The 14,419-nt window shown below is 47.8% G+C and overlaps 1 protein-coding gene across 1 annotated transcript in view; it reads right to left on the minus strand.

The window, feature by feature from the left end:
• Positions 1–4,658: 4,658 nt before the first annotated feature.
• The window catches only part of SFXN5 (sideroflexin 5), a 67,699-nt gene continuing 57,938 nt past the window's right edge, over positions 4,659–14,419 (minus strand). The window contains exons 10-12 of the mRNA XM_034064722.1: positions 11,143–11,233; positions 7,233–7,348; positions 4,659–4,748 (exon numbers count right to left, since the gene is read on the minus strand). Coding sequence (XP_033920613.1) covers positions 4,659–4,748; positions 7,233–7,348; positions 11,143–11,233 — 297 coding nt within the window. The remainder of the gene's footprint in view (positions 4,749–7,232; positions 7,349–11,142; positions 11,234–14,419) is intronic.

Consider the following 14,419-nt stretch of genomic DNA (forward strand, 5'->3'; position numbering starts at 1 on the left):
CAGCTGCCTCTGGCGTTTTTCAAGAGGTGCTGTAATTTATTCCATATGGAAGTCAGTTGCCACACTCAAAAGGAGTTATCGGGTTCAGTGAACCAGAGCTGTATTTGTCTAGAAGGAGGTGTCAGATGCTAAACTCAATCTGACAGGAGTTAACCAAAGTCTCCCAGCTGACAGATTCTGTGGGGTTTCTGTAGTGTTTGCTATAAACAGGTTCAAAGCTAATACATACATTGCAAGACGATGCTGGCGGGGTAAGGAAAAGTGATGGAGATGAAGCTTGGGGTGTCCCGAAGCATCCCGAGCAACTCAGCGCCTTCAAAACCCCTCTCTGATGTGCAAACAAACTTTGGGGTTGTCCTACCCCACAGCCCACTTCTTCAGAGAGCCCCTCAGGCCCCTCTGCTCTCTGCAGAGGGTCTTTTTGAGCTGTTCCCACTTATTTTGGGTCAGTTTGGGAATCCGGAGCTCTTCCAACAACCAGTAGCTCTCTTTGCTGCCCCATCCAGCTTGTCCACACCAAGGAGCATCTCCTGCTCTTTGCCATAGCCCCAGTGCCCCCTCCAGAGGACACAGCAGATGCGAAGTGAATGTGGTTGGGGGGATTTCAGTGCTTGATTGACACCATTAAAGGAGCAGTTTCAATGTTTACTCTGGAAACAGCCACAGCAGTTTAAGGTGTCGCTGCTGGCAGCTGCTTGAGTTTAAACAAACCTCAGCGAGGCTTTAGCCGGACGGAGCCACTTTGCGCTTCCCAGCGGGAAAAGCATCTGTAGGAAATGCTCTGGAGAAGGGAAATAGCCCCAGGAAAAGGCTCTGAACACGAGGTCCAGGAGGGCCTCTTCCCTCGTGCCCCTTTCTGCAGTGAAACCATGGTTTAAGCTGAAGGAAACAGCCTTCCAGCACCACAGAGCCATGGGCTCAGCACTGGTTTATCCCTTTTTCATGGTTAGATTGACTTAGCCAAGCCAGAGCAGCTCTGTAATGTTGGTCCAGCCTGGGAGCATCCCAGTTTTATGAGTTTTACAGGAAAACAGCCCTGACAACTGCTGCATGAGGATGCTGACATGCTGGGGCAGCTGTGCCACAAGATCAGGATGATAGGGAGATGAAGAAAGAGTAGAAACACTCATCTTCTCTGGACACAACTATTCTGCTCCCCTCTTCTCTCTTGCCCACTGTCAATAGTTTCAGCTTTATCTGTCCTCCATAGCACCACATGGTCAGCTCTAGGGCCTCCTCTTGTCTAGCCTGATATACATGAGCTGTGGGAGCCCATCATCAGACCTGCTGTGCTTCAGACCCCCTGAGCTTGCTTGTACTGTGAGGCAGAGCAGAAACTTTAGGATGAGGAGATAAGAAGAGCTTATGTTCTTCAATCTCCACTGCCATTAGCTCAAAGTGTCCACAGCAGATACTGTCCATCCCTACTTGTCCATCACTACTTGTCCATCACTTATGCAGACCACATGAGTCAAGTACCACTGGATATGGGCTCTCCCACCCTCATTGCTCAGCCAACAGGGGAACCTGAAATTGCACTTACACACAGACCTGGATGGTTGACACATAGACGGGCTCAACGATGCAAGGAGTTGGAAGCTGCACAAAGACTGCTGGAGAAATCTTGGATGGTGGCTGGGGGAAACCAGCCCCATACCCCAGATTTCATCACAACCACCAGACAAAAGGATTCACAGAAGCATCCAAATGAAGGGAAATGTCTGAGGGACAAGAAGTCCAACTTAGAGTCATAGAATGGTTTGGGTTGGAAGGGATCTTCAAAGCTCACCTAGTCCAACCCCCCTGTAATGAGTAGGGACACCTTCAACTAGACAAGGTGGCTCAGATCTTCACGCAGTGGACGCAGCCACCCCCATATCCCTGTGACATGGAAGAAACTAATGAAGTTTCCATTGTCTGCTCCAAAGTCAGCTACATCCCATAGAGGCATCGTCTTCGCCTCGTAGACGATGCAAAACCAATATTTCTCCATATTAAAGTTGCCAACAGTGATATTATTTATAAAACCTCAATGAGAATACATCTGCACAAAATAACTGACACCGTGTTCCCTGCATGGCATATGCAGGCTCAAAATAAACATGGATTCTATATGTTAGCGGCTTCAACAGAGCGTCCAAGCAGCAGGAAATGCATGAAACATGGGGAAAGAATGGAGCTCAGCAGTGGGAGGTAACATTGAATTCCTTGGAGAGCAGAGAAGGCGGCCCTGGGAGTTAAAATACACAGCAGGCAAAGAGACGAGGGAAGCCAAGAGAGCTGAAAAAAAATGGCACAAGAGACGAGAGAGGCAGCTGGGGGAGTTAAAACATGCAGATGGAGAGATGGCTGAGAGAGAGGAAAGACCTGGATCCAAGTGGAAAGACGGCGACCAGGAACTGGCCACTTAAAATAAACTTTTCCCATAGGGAAGGAGTTATCCATGGATGGGAAAACCGCTGCTGGGAGCAGGGAGGGTGCTCCTGGTGTGCTGTAATTCCCAGCTGAGTGCAGCGCTGGCATCCACAGCAACCCCGGCCTCAGCGCAAGGCAGGAGAATCGCTCTCCTCCTTCCCCATATCCCCAAGTGGGAATGACTTAGGAGAGGATCCAGATTGCCACTTCTGATTCCAGATCTCCAAATAATAAGCCGTCACTCTCGTCTTTCTCATTATAGACACTGTAAGGATGTCTATAAATAAGTTGATAATGCATTCCTTGCTATGACTCCCATGAAAAACACCCTGGGCTAACTCGAATTCTACTGAACTAAAGTTAAACTTTTCACCAAATGCTCCAAGTTTCTCTCCCCAGATGAGGTTTCACCCCTGCCCATGCCCTCTAGTAACCACTTTAAAAGATATGGGAGTTGAGACCCGGACTGAGAATCCCTCAGCTATGGAAAGGGATGCTTTTTGCGTCAGATGGATGCTTTCATGTCCTACAGCAGTACCACCAGCTTCAGCTGCATGGCCAAACTACACCCCACTCCCTATCGCTGCTGTTTCTCACTCACAGGCTTCCAGGAATCCAAAGGGAGACCTGAGAGCAGCTCCAGTGCCTAAAGGGGCTGCAGGAAAGCTGGAGAGGGGCTTGGGACAAGGGCCTGTAGGGACAGGCCAAGGGGAATGGCTTGAACCTGCCCAGGAGAGGGGAGACTGAGCTGAGCTCTTAGGCAGAAGCTGTTCCCTGGGAGGGTGCTGAGGCACTGGCACAGGGTGCCCAGAGAAGCTGTGGCTGCCCCATCCCTGGCAGTGCTCAAGGCCAGGTTGGAATCTACCCCTGCTCCTTGTGTGTCAACAGCAGCCATCTCCAGACAGCAGAAGGTGTTACCAAGACTGTGCCCTGCTGCAAGGAACACCACAGTCCCTTTGGAAAAGAAAGGGAAAACAGTGTATTGTGGCTCCAAAGAGCTGAAAACACTTACTTTACAGCTCCCAAACCAGAGTTTGATGCCCTGTTTCTCCCCACATCCAGGCCATGGGAGGAACTGACACTTAGGTGCTGGATAGATACCACCCTATATCTATATATTTAAACGCAGATGCTAAAAATCAGTGCCCAACTTCACAGAAGTAGCTCCAACCCTTCCCTTCAGGAGAGAAAATTGCCCAGGGGTGTTTCTACAAGGATAAACAAGGCTAAAAAAGTTATGGGTCAATCCCTAACCCTACTAATTGCTATTTACTTTGTCAGTGGGGTGCTTTAGAGCAGCCATTACCAACAGCTTTGTTTAGAGAGTGCTTCCAGCTTGGCTGTCAGGACAATGGTAGCAAGTCCTTTAGCATCCCCATCTTTCAATGCACTAATCAGTCTCAGAGGCTGGCAGAGGTGATCCCCACCCCATGGATCATTCATGCTGAGTGAGCTGCTGATGGGTGTCCTAAAAGAGCCACAGGCACCCAAGACATCCAAAGAGGCTCAGAGCATCTCCGGGCAAAGGAAATAGAAGAGGTGCTGGAAAGGAAGGTGGGAGACTGGCCAATGGACAGGGCAGTTTGGGGGGGTTTCCTATTAAGAATGCTGATAGGAGATAACTGGATATGAAATAATAACCCTGCCTTTTCCTGTCCACTCTCCTAGTACTGAGCAACCTGCTCTAGCATAAGATACCCCTGCCCATGGCATGGGGTTGGAACTGCATGATCAACCTTAAGGTCTCTTCCAGCCCAAACCATGTTGTTATATATGATTCTATGCTTTATTCTTCTAAAGAAGTCCAGGCCACAGGAGTTCAAATAGGGCCTAAGCAAGTCCAACAGTGGCCAAGGTGGTCTGGATATGCATGGTCAGCAAGTCCCTACACTCCCTATGTGGCTGAACACGAGCCAAGACCTTTAGTGTGACCCCATGTGGCAGCTCTAATGTTTGCTAAGCAGAGAACTGAAAACTTAGGGACACTTTTCCACTGAGTTCAGGGGGTTTTGGCTCATCCTGACCCTATGGAATAAGGTTATGCAAACTGCTGGCGACTCAGAAAGATGCTTTAAAACAACAGCATCAATATAACACTTCCCAAATGGTCAAAAATGATGGAACACAAACATTTTAATAAGCAAAATATAGTCTTTGATGCTTAGAAATATCAATGAATAACATCAACCCCAGCTCTTTCCTCCCTTCCCATTGAAAAACCCCTTCTTTGTATTACCCCACACTTACTTTTCCAGTATGGACATTATAATTGGAGGTAGAACCAGTATAGGCATTGGCAGAACCACTCTGGTCAGGGCTGTTTCTAGCAGTGCCTGAAACAGGAAAACAAGCAAACAAAGCCAAGACATTTAAAACCCATCTCAGGATGCACCTGGGCTGAGCAAGCAAGATGTGGACACAGAAATGCTTTGTCTGGGCTGTCCTGTGTTGATGTGAATGAATGTACCAAAACACGCTTTCAATGTTGCTATCATTGGGATACAACCTGGTTTTGCTCTGTTGATAGAAACAACAGGCTGGAGCCCATTGCACAAATGGAGTGGAATAAACAGACACTCCAGAGCTTCCCTGATTTCAGTTTATGTGACCAAACCACTCAAACCTCCCATCTTATCCCACAGAATGGTTTTAAACTGAGAGACTGAGCTGAGCTCTTAGGCAGAAGCTGTTCCCTGGGAGGGTGCTGAGGCGCTGGCACAGGGTGCCCAGAGAAGCTGTGGCTGCCCCATCCCTGGCAGTGCTCAAGGCCAGGTTGGACACAGGGGCTTGGAGCAGCTGCTCCAGTGGAAGGGGTCCCTGCCTGTGGCAGGGGTTGGAGCTGGAGGAGCTTTAAGGTCCCTTCAACCCAAACCAGGCTGGGATCCTATGATATTCCTACACAACCATGTTAGTGCTGCCTGGAGAGGCAAAACAGCTGCCTGGAAGATGCTGTGAGGTGAAGTATCCCAGTATATTCAACTCCTCCCTCAACTGAGATTCAATTTCAGTGACGTGCTGGGGGAACACAGCACCTTATTCTCTGCTCCAAGACTTGCTGCTTTTTAATCACTGGTGGTTTATTACAAAGCATTGTAACACACAATCCTCTCTTCTCCCAAGAAGACACCCAGCTGTGGAGCTATGGTTGTCCATCCACTGGTGCTTTCTTCCTGGCGAGACACACCAAGAAGCAGCAAACAGAGCAGCATGATACATAGCAGTTACCCTGAAATGATACTGAGAGAAGATCATGGTTACTCTAGCAAGGTGCATGACCACTGCTGTGTCTTCATTTCCATCTTCCAACCATCGAAATGGGATGCCCCAAGCTCTGCAACCACACATGGGGCTTTGGCAGACCCGGGCAGAGGACACTGTGGATTTTGCATGAAAATGCTGAAGATCATGCAATACAGCCAGGCTTGGGAGCACTCAATCCTTCCAGTCTGGGATAAGGTCTTACAGATGCATTCACTGAGGCCAAATTTACCATGACAAAACCCAATGCCAAGCTATTCAGGAAGCAGCATTGGGATTAGACGGCAGCTGGGCAGAACTTCTCCAAAGCCCCGTATTTGATGTCTAAACTCCACCTAAACCCCATTTATAGAACCTGCACTTTGACTACTTATTTTCTATGTTGTTTTCTTCCTCTCAACCATTAGGATGGAGAGGGGAAAGCTTGGGTCCTGAAGCCGGTTACTGGAAGGGAGGAAAACTGGCTCGAGTAAGTATCTCCAAGCCCTTCAACAGATTGTTTTAATCTCCCGGTTAAACAACAATATGGAGAGCTATGAGAGATCTCCCATTCCTTGCCGAGGACTGTAAATCTGTACATTAATTGCTGTCTATGAAGTGCCTTAAGAGCCTTGGACAGAAGGAGCGAGAGAAATGCCAAGCATTATATTATTAACTCCTCTGCCTGGGCGTGTGCTTTGGTACATGCTTTACATTTCAGATTAAAGCCCACTTGGAAACAACATGTCTCAGACAATCAGATGATGCTCAGAAGACAAAACTATGTGAGGATGGAAGAAAAGGGGATAGCTGCAGGCAGATGGAAGCATAGAGGGTTACAGGGGAAACCAAGCCCGGTGTTAGGATGGGGGTAACAACACCTGGCTACCCTCCCAAAGCTTTGTTCATGCAGTTTTGACATGGCAAGGGTTAAAAAGCTGCTGAGCTCCAAAATGAAGTCTTCCTCATTTAGAAAAAGGTGTAAGTTATCTTCACTTCGTATTCAACATCAACTGCTTACATGTTTCCACAAAGAAATCCTAAGGCTGTGAAAGCATCAGGGTAGTACAGGATCTTCCTGATGTCAATCTGCACCCTTCCAAACCATCAGGGTGAGCTGAATTTGCCAGCATGACATGAGCCTGTGTCCACCAGCACACTCTGTTTGGTGGCTAAATGACTGCATGTGTGGGTACAATGCAGGCATTGAGTTGTGATGTGTTGTTCTCATCATATCATATCATCCTAGAGTGGTTTGTGTTGGAAGGGACCTTAAAGCTCCTCCAGTTCCAACCCCTGCCACGGGCAGGGACCCCTTCCACTGGAGCAGCTGCTCCAAGCCCCTGTGTCCAACCTGGCCCTTGAGCACTGCCAGAGATGGGGCAGCCACAGCTTCTCTGGGCACCCTGTGCCAGCGCCTCAGCACCCTCCCAGGGAAGAATCCTTTCCTAGTACCTAAATCTCTTCTATCTGTAGCTCTTCCAAGCCACCAGCTCCTATGGCTGTGGGATTTGTTAAGCCTGAAAGCCAGTTGTGTCCACGCCCCCCAAATGCCCACCAGGAACCTCACAGGTACATACGTGTTTTGCAGCAATCCTGGAAGACCCGACAATGTTTCCGTTATTGTCCAAAACATCAATTCCTTCCTCCAGCTCCGTGTGCCTCATCAGGACAACATTGCAGATATTGGCACTAGCTGAGGATGAGAAAAGCATGATGATTAGCAGCGCAGGCCTGGTCAATACCAAATGGCAGGCTTCTGTTCGCCGCGACAGCCCTTCAGCTTCGCCTGCCTCAATCTGCCAACAAGTTTCTATGAGTCAAGGAGCCACTTTTCCACCAAGACTAAGATGTGATTCCCAAGAAGGGAATAATAACCAAGAGCGTTTCCTTTTCCTCGCTGCTACAGTCAGAAATGGTTGATGCAAAGAAACACCAGTTCCAGATGCTGGTGTTCGCACAAGCTCCCACTCTCCATAGGGATCCTTCACCCACCATCTCAATCTACTAAGTCGAACAGGTCCTTGCCCTGGGCTGCCAGTTGCTTTCAGCCAACCAGGCACTGCTGGTTGGCAGCTGCCTTGTCTTATGGTACATCCCAGGGCTGGTTTTAACTCCCTATCCTAAGCCAGCAGAGAAACTCTCCTTAAATAATGGGTTTTAGCAGGGATTCCACTCAGCAACAAAGATGAACTGAGATCTGAGCTCTCAAAAGGACAAACTTAGGGGTTTTAATCAAATAGGACACAGTTGGGTTGGTTCTATGGACACATATCCCATCAGCGAGGGTCCTGCTGACTATTTGCCCTTATTTCCTCATAGGAGGAAAATGCCTCTGTGGGGTTAACTTGGAGACCTGGTTCTTTGTTTTATCCACATTGATCTGAATTACAACACAAACCAGGGTGGTTGGATCTGCTTCCCAAGTGGCACTTCCCACATCCCAGCCCTGCAGAGGTGAGAGCAGAGCTGGGACCCTTCCTGACACCCCCCACTCTGTGGCTTCTGTACCCTTCTCAAGGTGATCCCAAATTCTCCTCCTTGAGTAATGAGTTATGGATGCAAAACACGTTCCCCAGGTTCAGTTCCTCTCCGGGGCTGAGGCACTGCTTCATTTTTCCATAGCAAAGCTGCTGATTCCTATAGAACTTGAAGTTTGGATAAACTGGCATCTTCCAGCATCACCCCCCTCCCCTCCCCAGCACATTTTGTTGCAAACTTTCCAACCAGAACTAATACAAACCCACTGTTGCTGCAAGTACCACGGCTTCCAAAAATGTGCTTCTGCACTGCTTGATGGGTTAATATTCACTAATTAATCTCAATTCATGTCATATAACAAATGTCTAATTTTTTGAGGGTGGTGGGTGGGTGAGCCCTATAGCATCGCAGCTCGCTGCAATCAAGGCTGATTTGTGGTGACAAATGCTCCTTACACTCGAGAAGAAGAGGAACATACACACACGCACACTCTGTCTCTCTCTTTAATATTCGAACTACCAGACCACTCTTCCCATCTATCAAAATATCTGTGTTACCAACCCTCCAGCTCCTTCATCCAGGATGCAAAAGCAAGCAGGCAGCTCATTTAAAGGGAGTTTAGCCCCCCCTCCTTTCTCATTCCTCTTCTTTAGCACTCACATGATCCATCCTTCTAGCTATCAGTCAAGACTGAACACATGAAACTGTGCCAGTAGGGATGCTCTGGCCAAGGCAGGATGCACCAGAACAAGCCTCTCGTGAGACTCATGATGGGGTGTGCAGATCAATTGCTTCCACCACAGCTGGAGGCTTCTCCAACTCACTGGATGCTACTAGGGGTTAAGAATCCCCCAGCAGTTTGTGTTGGAAGCAACCTTAAAGCTCTTCCAGTTCCAATCCCCTGCGATGGGGGAGCTTGCTCCAAGCCCCTGTGTCCAACCTGGCCTTGAGCACTGCCAGGGATGGGGCAGCCACAGCTTCTCTGGGCACCCTGTGCCAGCGCCTCAGCACCCTCACAGGGAAGAGCTTCTGCCTTATACCTAACCTGAACTTCCCCTGTTTCAGTCTGAACCCATCACCCCTTGTCCTATCACTCCATCCCCTGATGAAGAGTCCCTCTCCAGCATCCCTGTAGCCCCCTTCAGACACTGGAAGCTGCTCTGAGGTCCCCACACAGCTTATCTTCTCCAGGCTGAACAGCCCCAGTGTTCTCAGCCTATTCTGACCCAGCTGGATGGAGACCACAAAGCTTTGATGCATTCCCAATTCTCCAGCTTCTATCAGCCGAGCTCAGCCCAGTGAAAGGGATGCAAGGAAGAACTAGGGCTTAATGGTTGTGGAGCAAGAGCTTCACACCAGCTTTTTCACGTAGAGAAAGTGAGATTCTGCCCTTATGCAGGGAGCTGGTGGGTCAAAAGCAATGGGAAGATGCATCTTAATTAAGCAGTTTGTCCAGGTCTGCAAACCAGTAACTCGCAGCTTTCAAAACCACACAGCAGCAATTAGTGGGAGGATTCCTGATGTCCTGGCACATAATGAAGCATGAGAGTACACAAATAAAATAAGCACCAGAGAATTAATTACAGGCTAAACAAATTAATTACGGGTCCTCAATCAATGCTGCCACAAGCAGAAGCTCTTTCTCCTTGCACCTTGGGATGGAAGTAGATCAGCCTGGTGGTAAAGGCTTTCCATGTGCATCTCTGCCTCAAACCCAGTCTTGTGCTCACCTCTAGTGCCCTTCTGGTTATAGAATCATAAGAAAGCTGAAAGCTTCTAAAGAGATATTCCAAGGAAGCTTTGGGAAGCAATAACAACATGTATAGATCCACTATGTGCAAGCAAAGAGCTCAGAAACAAGATCGGGTGCAATCACAGACCACAATCCCCATCACCTCCTGCTCTGCAGATGGGCAAGAGGCTGTTTCTCTGGCAGAAAAGGGGGAAAACCCCAGCAGTGCAGGAACTGAAGGTTGGGGGGACAGAGCAACCAGCTCTCTGTTAGAAAAGGAGTAAAACCAGCACTGAAACTGAGAGCACCAGGTAGGTGAAGAGGCTCAGCATCCTCAAGCGGAGCTCTGAGGATACAGCCCTTGCAAAGGAAAAAGCTTAAAGGGAAGTTTTGCACTAACACAGTTGAAAAGCAACCTGCAACAGGGAACAAAACCCCTCTGATCCCTGATTTGCTCCATGTTTGGACCATTTTTGCACCATCTTTATAAATAAATACATTAAAAAATCACCCTACCTCCACTGGTGATTTCTTCACGGCCACAATAACTCACACCAGACCTTGCCCCTCAAGGCTCCGTCCAATCTGGCCTTGAACACTGCCAGGGATGGAGCATTTATCCCTTCTTTGGGCAACCTGCTCCAGTGTCCCACCAGCCTCATGACAAAGGACTTCTTCCTTATATCTACCCTGAACTAATGGAACATTCTACCTACAGGCTTCAGCAAAGGGTGAGTCCAGCATGTCCCTTCCCTCCAACATGGAGCAGTTTGCTGCTATAACACAGACGGGTTTATTTCGTGCTGCAATAAGGCAGCAGCAGCCTTAATTCTTCACACACTTCAGTCTTTTTTTGATCAGCAGCTCTTAGAAATCTGTATATTCAGAGGAGGAGCATTTCATTGCATTTGTATTGTAAAAACCCCTAACACTACTGCTTGTTTCAAGCTTTGATTTGACATGATTCAAACCAGCTCTTGCAGATTAAACCCTCTTGAATTTGGATGAAAGAGGACCAGTCAACACTGATCATTCTGTAAACTGCTTGAGAGTGGAAAGTGCAGCTTGAGAAAGCCTCATGAGCTGCCTCCACCAGCAGCTTTGCATCATTCTCCTGCCAAAATGCTGCTTTGCACCATCCTGTTGCTGTCTGCACCAGCTCAGGGACCTCAACTGTATGGTGGCATAAAGCAGGAAGGATGGAGTTAGGTGCCCTTCAGCTACCAGTAGCTTTACAGCCAACACTTTGAGTACAGAGAAAAGGTGTCATTTCTTACCGACAGCAGGGAATGGCACAAACCTCTGGATCAAGAGACGAGTGGCAGGGGTAAACTTGTTTGCTCTCTGAACCAGAACATTAAGGCCCACCTTTGAACAGAAGAGAAACAAAACAGAGAGGCAGAAAGGTTTAGCTACAGGGAGCAGGGCAGATGCCACAGTTTGCAGACAGCAGCAGAGCTCTTCAAGGGGACACATTGAGGTGTCTCCTCATGCAGAAGCATATGAGAACTAAACCCTCCACACACTGCAGGGTTTAACTGTGCTGGGTTGAACCCAAGTGTTGGCCTTAAATGAAGGACTGGATTCAACCACTGGAAGGGTTGAACCCAACTGTTGGCCTTAAGTGAAGGACTGGATTCAACCATTGGAAGGGTTGAACCCAACTGTTGGGCTTAAATGAAGGATTGGATTCAACCATTGGAAGGATTGAACCCAACTGTTGGCCTTAAATGAAGGATTGGATTCAACCATCGGAAGGGTTGAACCCAACTGTTGGCCTTAAATAAAGGGTTGAACTCAATCGCTGGATTTAAATGAAGGGTTGAACCCAACGCGGGGCTTAAATGAAGGGTTGAACTCAACCATTGGAAGGGTTCAACCCAACCACTGGGATTGCATGAAGGGTTTAACCCAACTGCTGGATTTAGATAAAGGGTTGAATTCAGCCATTTGGCTTAAATGAAGGGTTCAACCCAACCAGTGGGTTTAAATAAAGGGTTGAACCCAACTATTGGGTTTAAATAAAGGGTTGAACCCAATCATTGGGTTTAAACCCCTTCCAGCTAAAAGACGAGCTAGAAATCACTGCAACACCATTCAGACCCCCTGGAAACACCCCTAGCTGCATTTTCACCCAGTTCACTGGCATTTTCCCCATCCACCACAAAATATCTGGGGCTGGAAGACTTCACCCAGCTAAAACAAAGCCCAAAGGTGGTGGCTTGCCCAACACAACTCATTCCTCCTCCCAGGGTCTGCGCAAACCACACCACCTCACTCCAATGCGAACACTTGGGCTCTAAAGGAGCTATTACTAGACACAAAGAGCCAGCAGGCAGTTTATTATAGCCATGGATCATTTCTTGTTGCCTCCTCCACCACTTGAATAATGCAGAGCTCTCCACAGCTTTGCAGGGATTGAAGTCATTGCGTATGCTCATAGAAGCGGCACGGAGGAGAGTCGCTGCCTCGTCAGCCTCAGCGTGGTTGGATAGTAGTGATAGTCAGAGAATTCCCAACAAAACTGGTTTCAGGCAGAACCAGGGTTATTAACTAAGCAAACCTCTTCACAGGGAACGACTTTAATGTCTTCAAATTACTCTCCCTCACAATATTTTCCCTTCCTCATCCAAATGCGCAAACAAAATCCCAACAGCCCCAAAGTGCGGATTATTTTAGGCTGAAAATGGGAAAGTTTTCAGCCAAAAATGCAGAAAAATTGCAAAAAAATTAAGAAAAAATCAGCCAAAGCCAAAAACCTGCCAACAAATAGTGATTTGGGGTCTTAAAAAAAGGGAAAAGAAAGGAAAAAGAAGAAAAGGAAAGCAGGGGAGAACATATTTTGCAGGCTGCTACATTATACATGCACCCGCAGCGCATCTCGTCTTTTTGGAGGCTGAAAGGATGATGTTGAGAAGCACAACTGCTGGGTAAGCCCTGCATAAGCACAATGCTGGTTTGCAAAACCCACGGAGCATTTCCAGAGCCCCACGAGGCTTTCACCAAGACCCCAAGCAGGATCCTTCCTCCTCTCCTTGGCCACTATGGCTCTAGGGCCGAGCCCAAGCGAAACCAGAGTGATGGCTCTTAAGCTGGGCAAGGATGAAGGTTTTGTCTTAATCTTCTTCCCCCTTGAAAATGACTGATTTCTAGTATTTCTTTTTACATTTTCCAAGTGCTGGGATGCATATTTGCAAAATCTGAATGCTTCCAGAAACTACAAAGCACTCTGAAATGGTGACTTTAAGACTAAAGGTAAGACAATCACAAGCCTGGCTTTGCTGGTACTGCCCCATGGATTTGGGTACGTATAGCCTGGATAGAATTCATCTGTGCAGGTGACAAATACTGTTGGGTTTGCAGCCTCAGCTTGTAGGTTTAAGGGAAGGATTTGACCATGAAGTGGAAGAGCAGCAGCTTCTGCAACAGCAAAGATGAGGCTGGGAGAGACCCTGCTGTGAGGAGAGTGGTAATAAAAGCATTTTACTTTCAGATTCAATTTGGTGCTGCAGATGAACTGGCTCCTCCACTTACAGCAACCACCCCGCTGTGAATATGAAATTAAATGTTGCTGTAGATTTCAATCCAATCTCCCAAATTCCCAACACGAGACACAGATTTAGGGAGCTAATGAGGGTCTGTTTTTTACAGTTTGGAAATTGCTTGTACCAATCTGTGAACTCCTTCCCGCAGGTCACAAAGCGGGATGAGGGTAAACAGGTCAAGGGGAGCATCCAACAACGAGCAGGCTCCTCTCCACTTCAGAGCACCATAAGCAAAAGGGCCATCAAGGACCTCTTCATGAGTTTCATGCCTAAAGGCTGGCCAAAGAACACTCATTATAGAGGCAAATTCATCCTTAAGAAAACAACCACAGGAGTATTATTATCATCCCCCTGCCTACAGCCTGAGTCATAGAGCTGGGATCTACCACATTGGTAGAGACACATAACGGAGTCAGGTGGGATTCATCACACCCAACATGGTAGAAACACAGAGTCGTGGAATTGTTGAGGTTGGAAAAGACCATTGTGATCATTGAGTCCATGACTGCCAAAGCCACCACTAAACCATGTCCCTAAGCACCATGTCTACACATCTTCTAAACACCTCCAAGGATGGTGAGTCCATTACCACCCTGGGCAGCCTGCTCCAATGCTTGACAACCCTTTCTGTGGAGAAGCTTTTCCTAATATCCAATCTAAACATTCCCTGGCAGAACTTAAGGCTGCTTCCTCTCATCCTACAGGCTTCCTTTGCAGCCCAGGGCAGAGAAATTAGCCTTTTTGAGGGTTTTTATTCTCCAAGACAGACACTTATGGGTGCTCATATAAAATGTCCCCAAAAGTGAACATTTATCCCTGTCGACTATTGAGGAGTTCAGGGATGCAGCTCAGGCGAAGACACCTTACACTGGTCATGTCCCAGCGCAGCCAAGACAAGTGGTTTCAGCTCATTACAGGTTTGGGATGTTCCCGTATTGTGATCCAGACTAAGGGACAAATCCAGATTGCCTATTTATTTGAGGTTTCTTCTTCCAGAGCACTTCCTCCA

The sequence above is a fragment of the Melopsittacus undulatus genome, chromosome 7, assembly GCF_012275295.1.
Source record: "Melopsittacus undulatus isolate bMelUnd1 chromosome 7, bMelUnd1.mat.Z, whole genome shotgun sequence".
Lineage (NCBI taxonomy): Eukaryota > Metazoa > Chordata > Aves > Psittaciformes > Psittaculidae > Melopsittacus > Melopsittacus undulatus.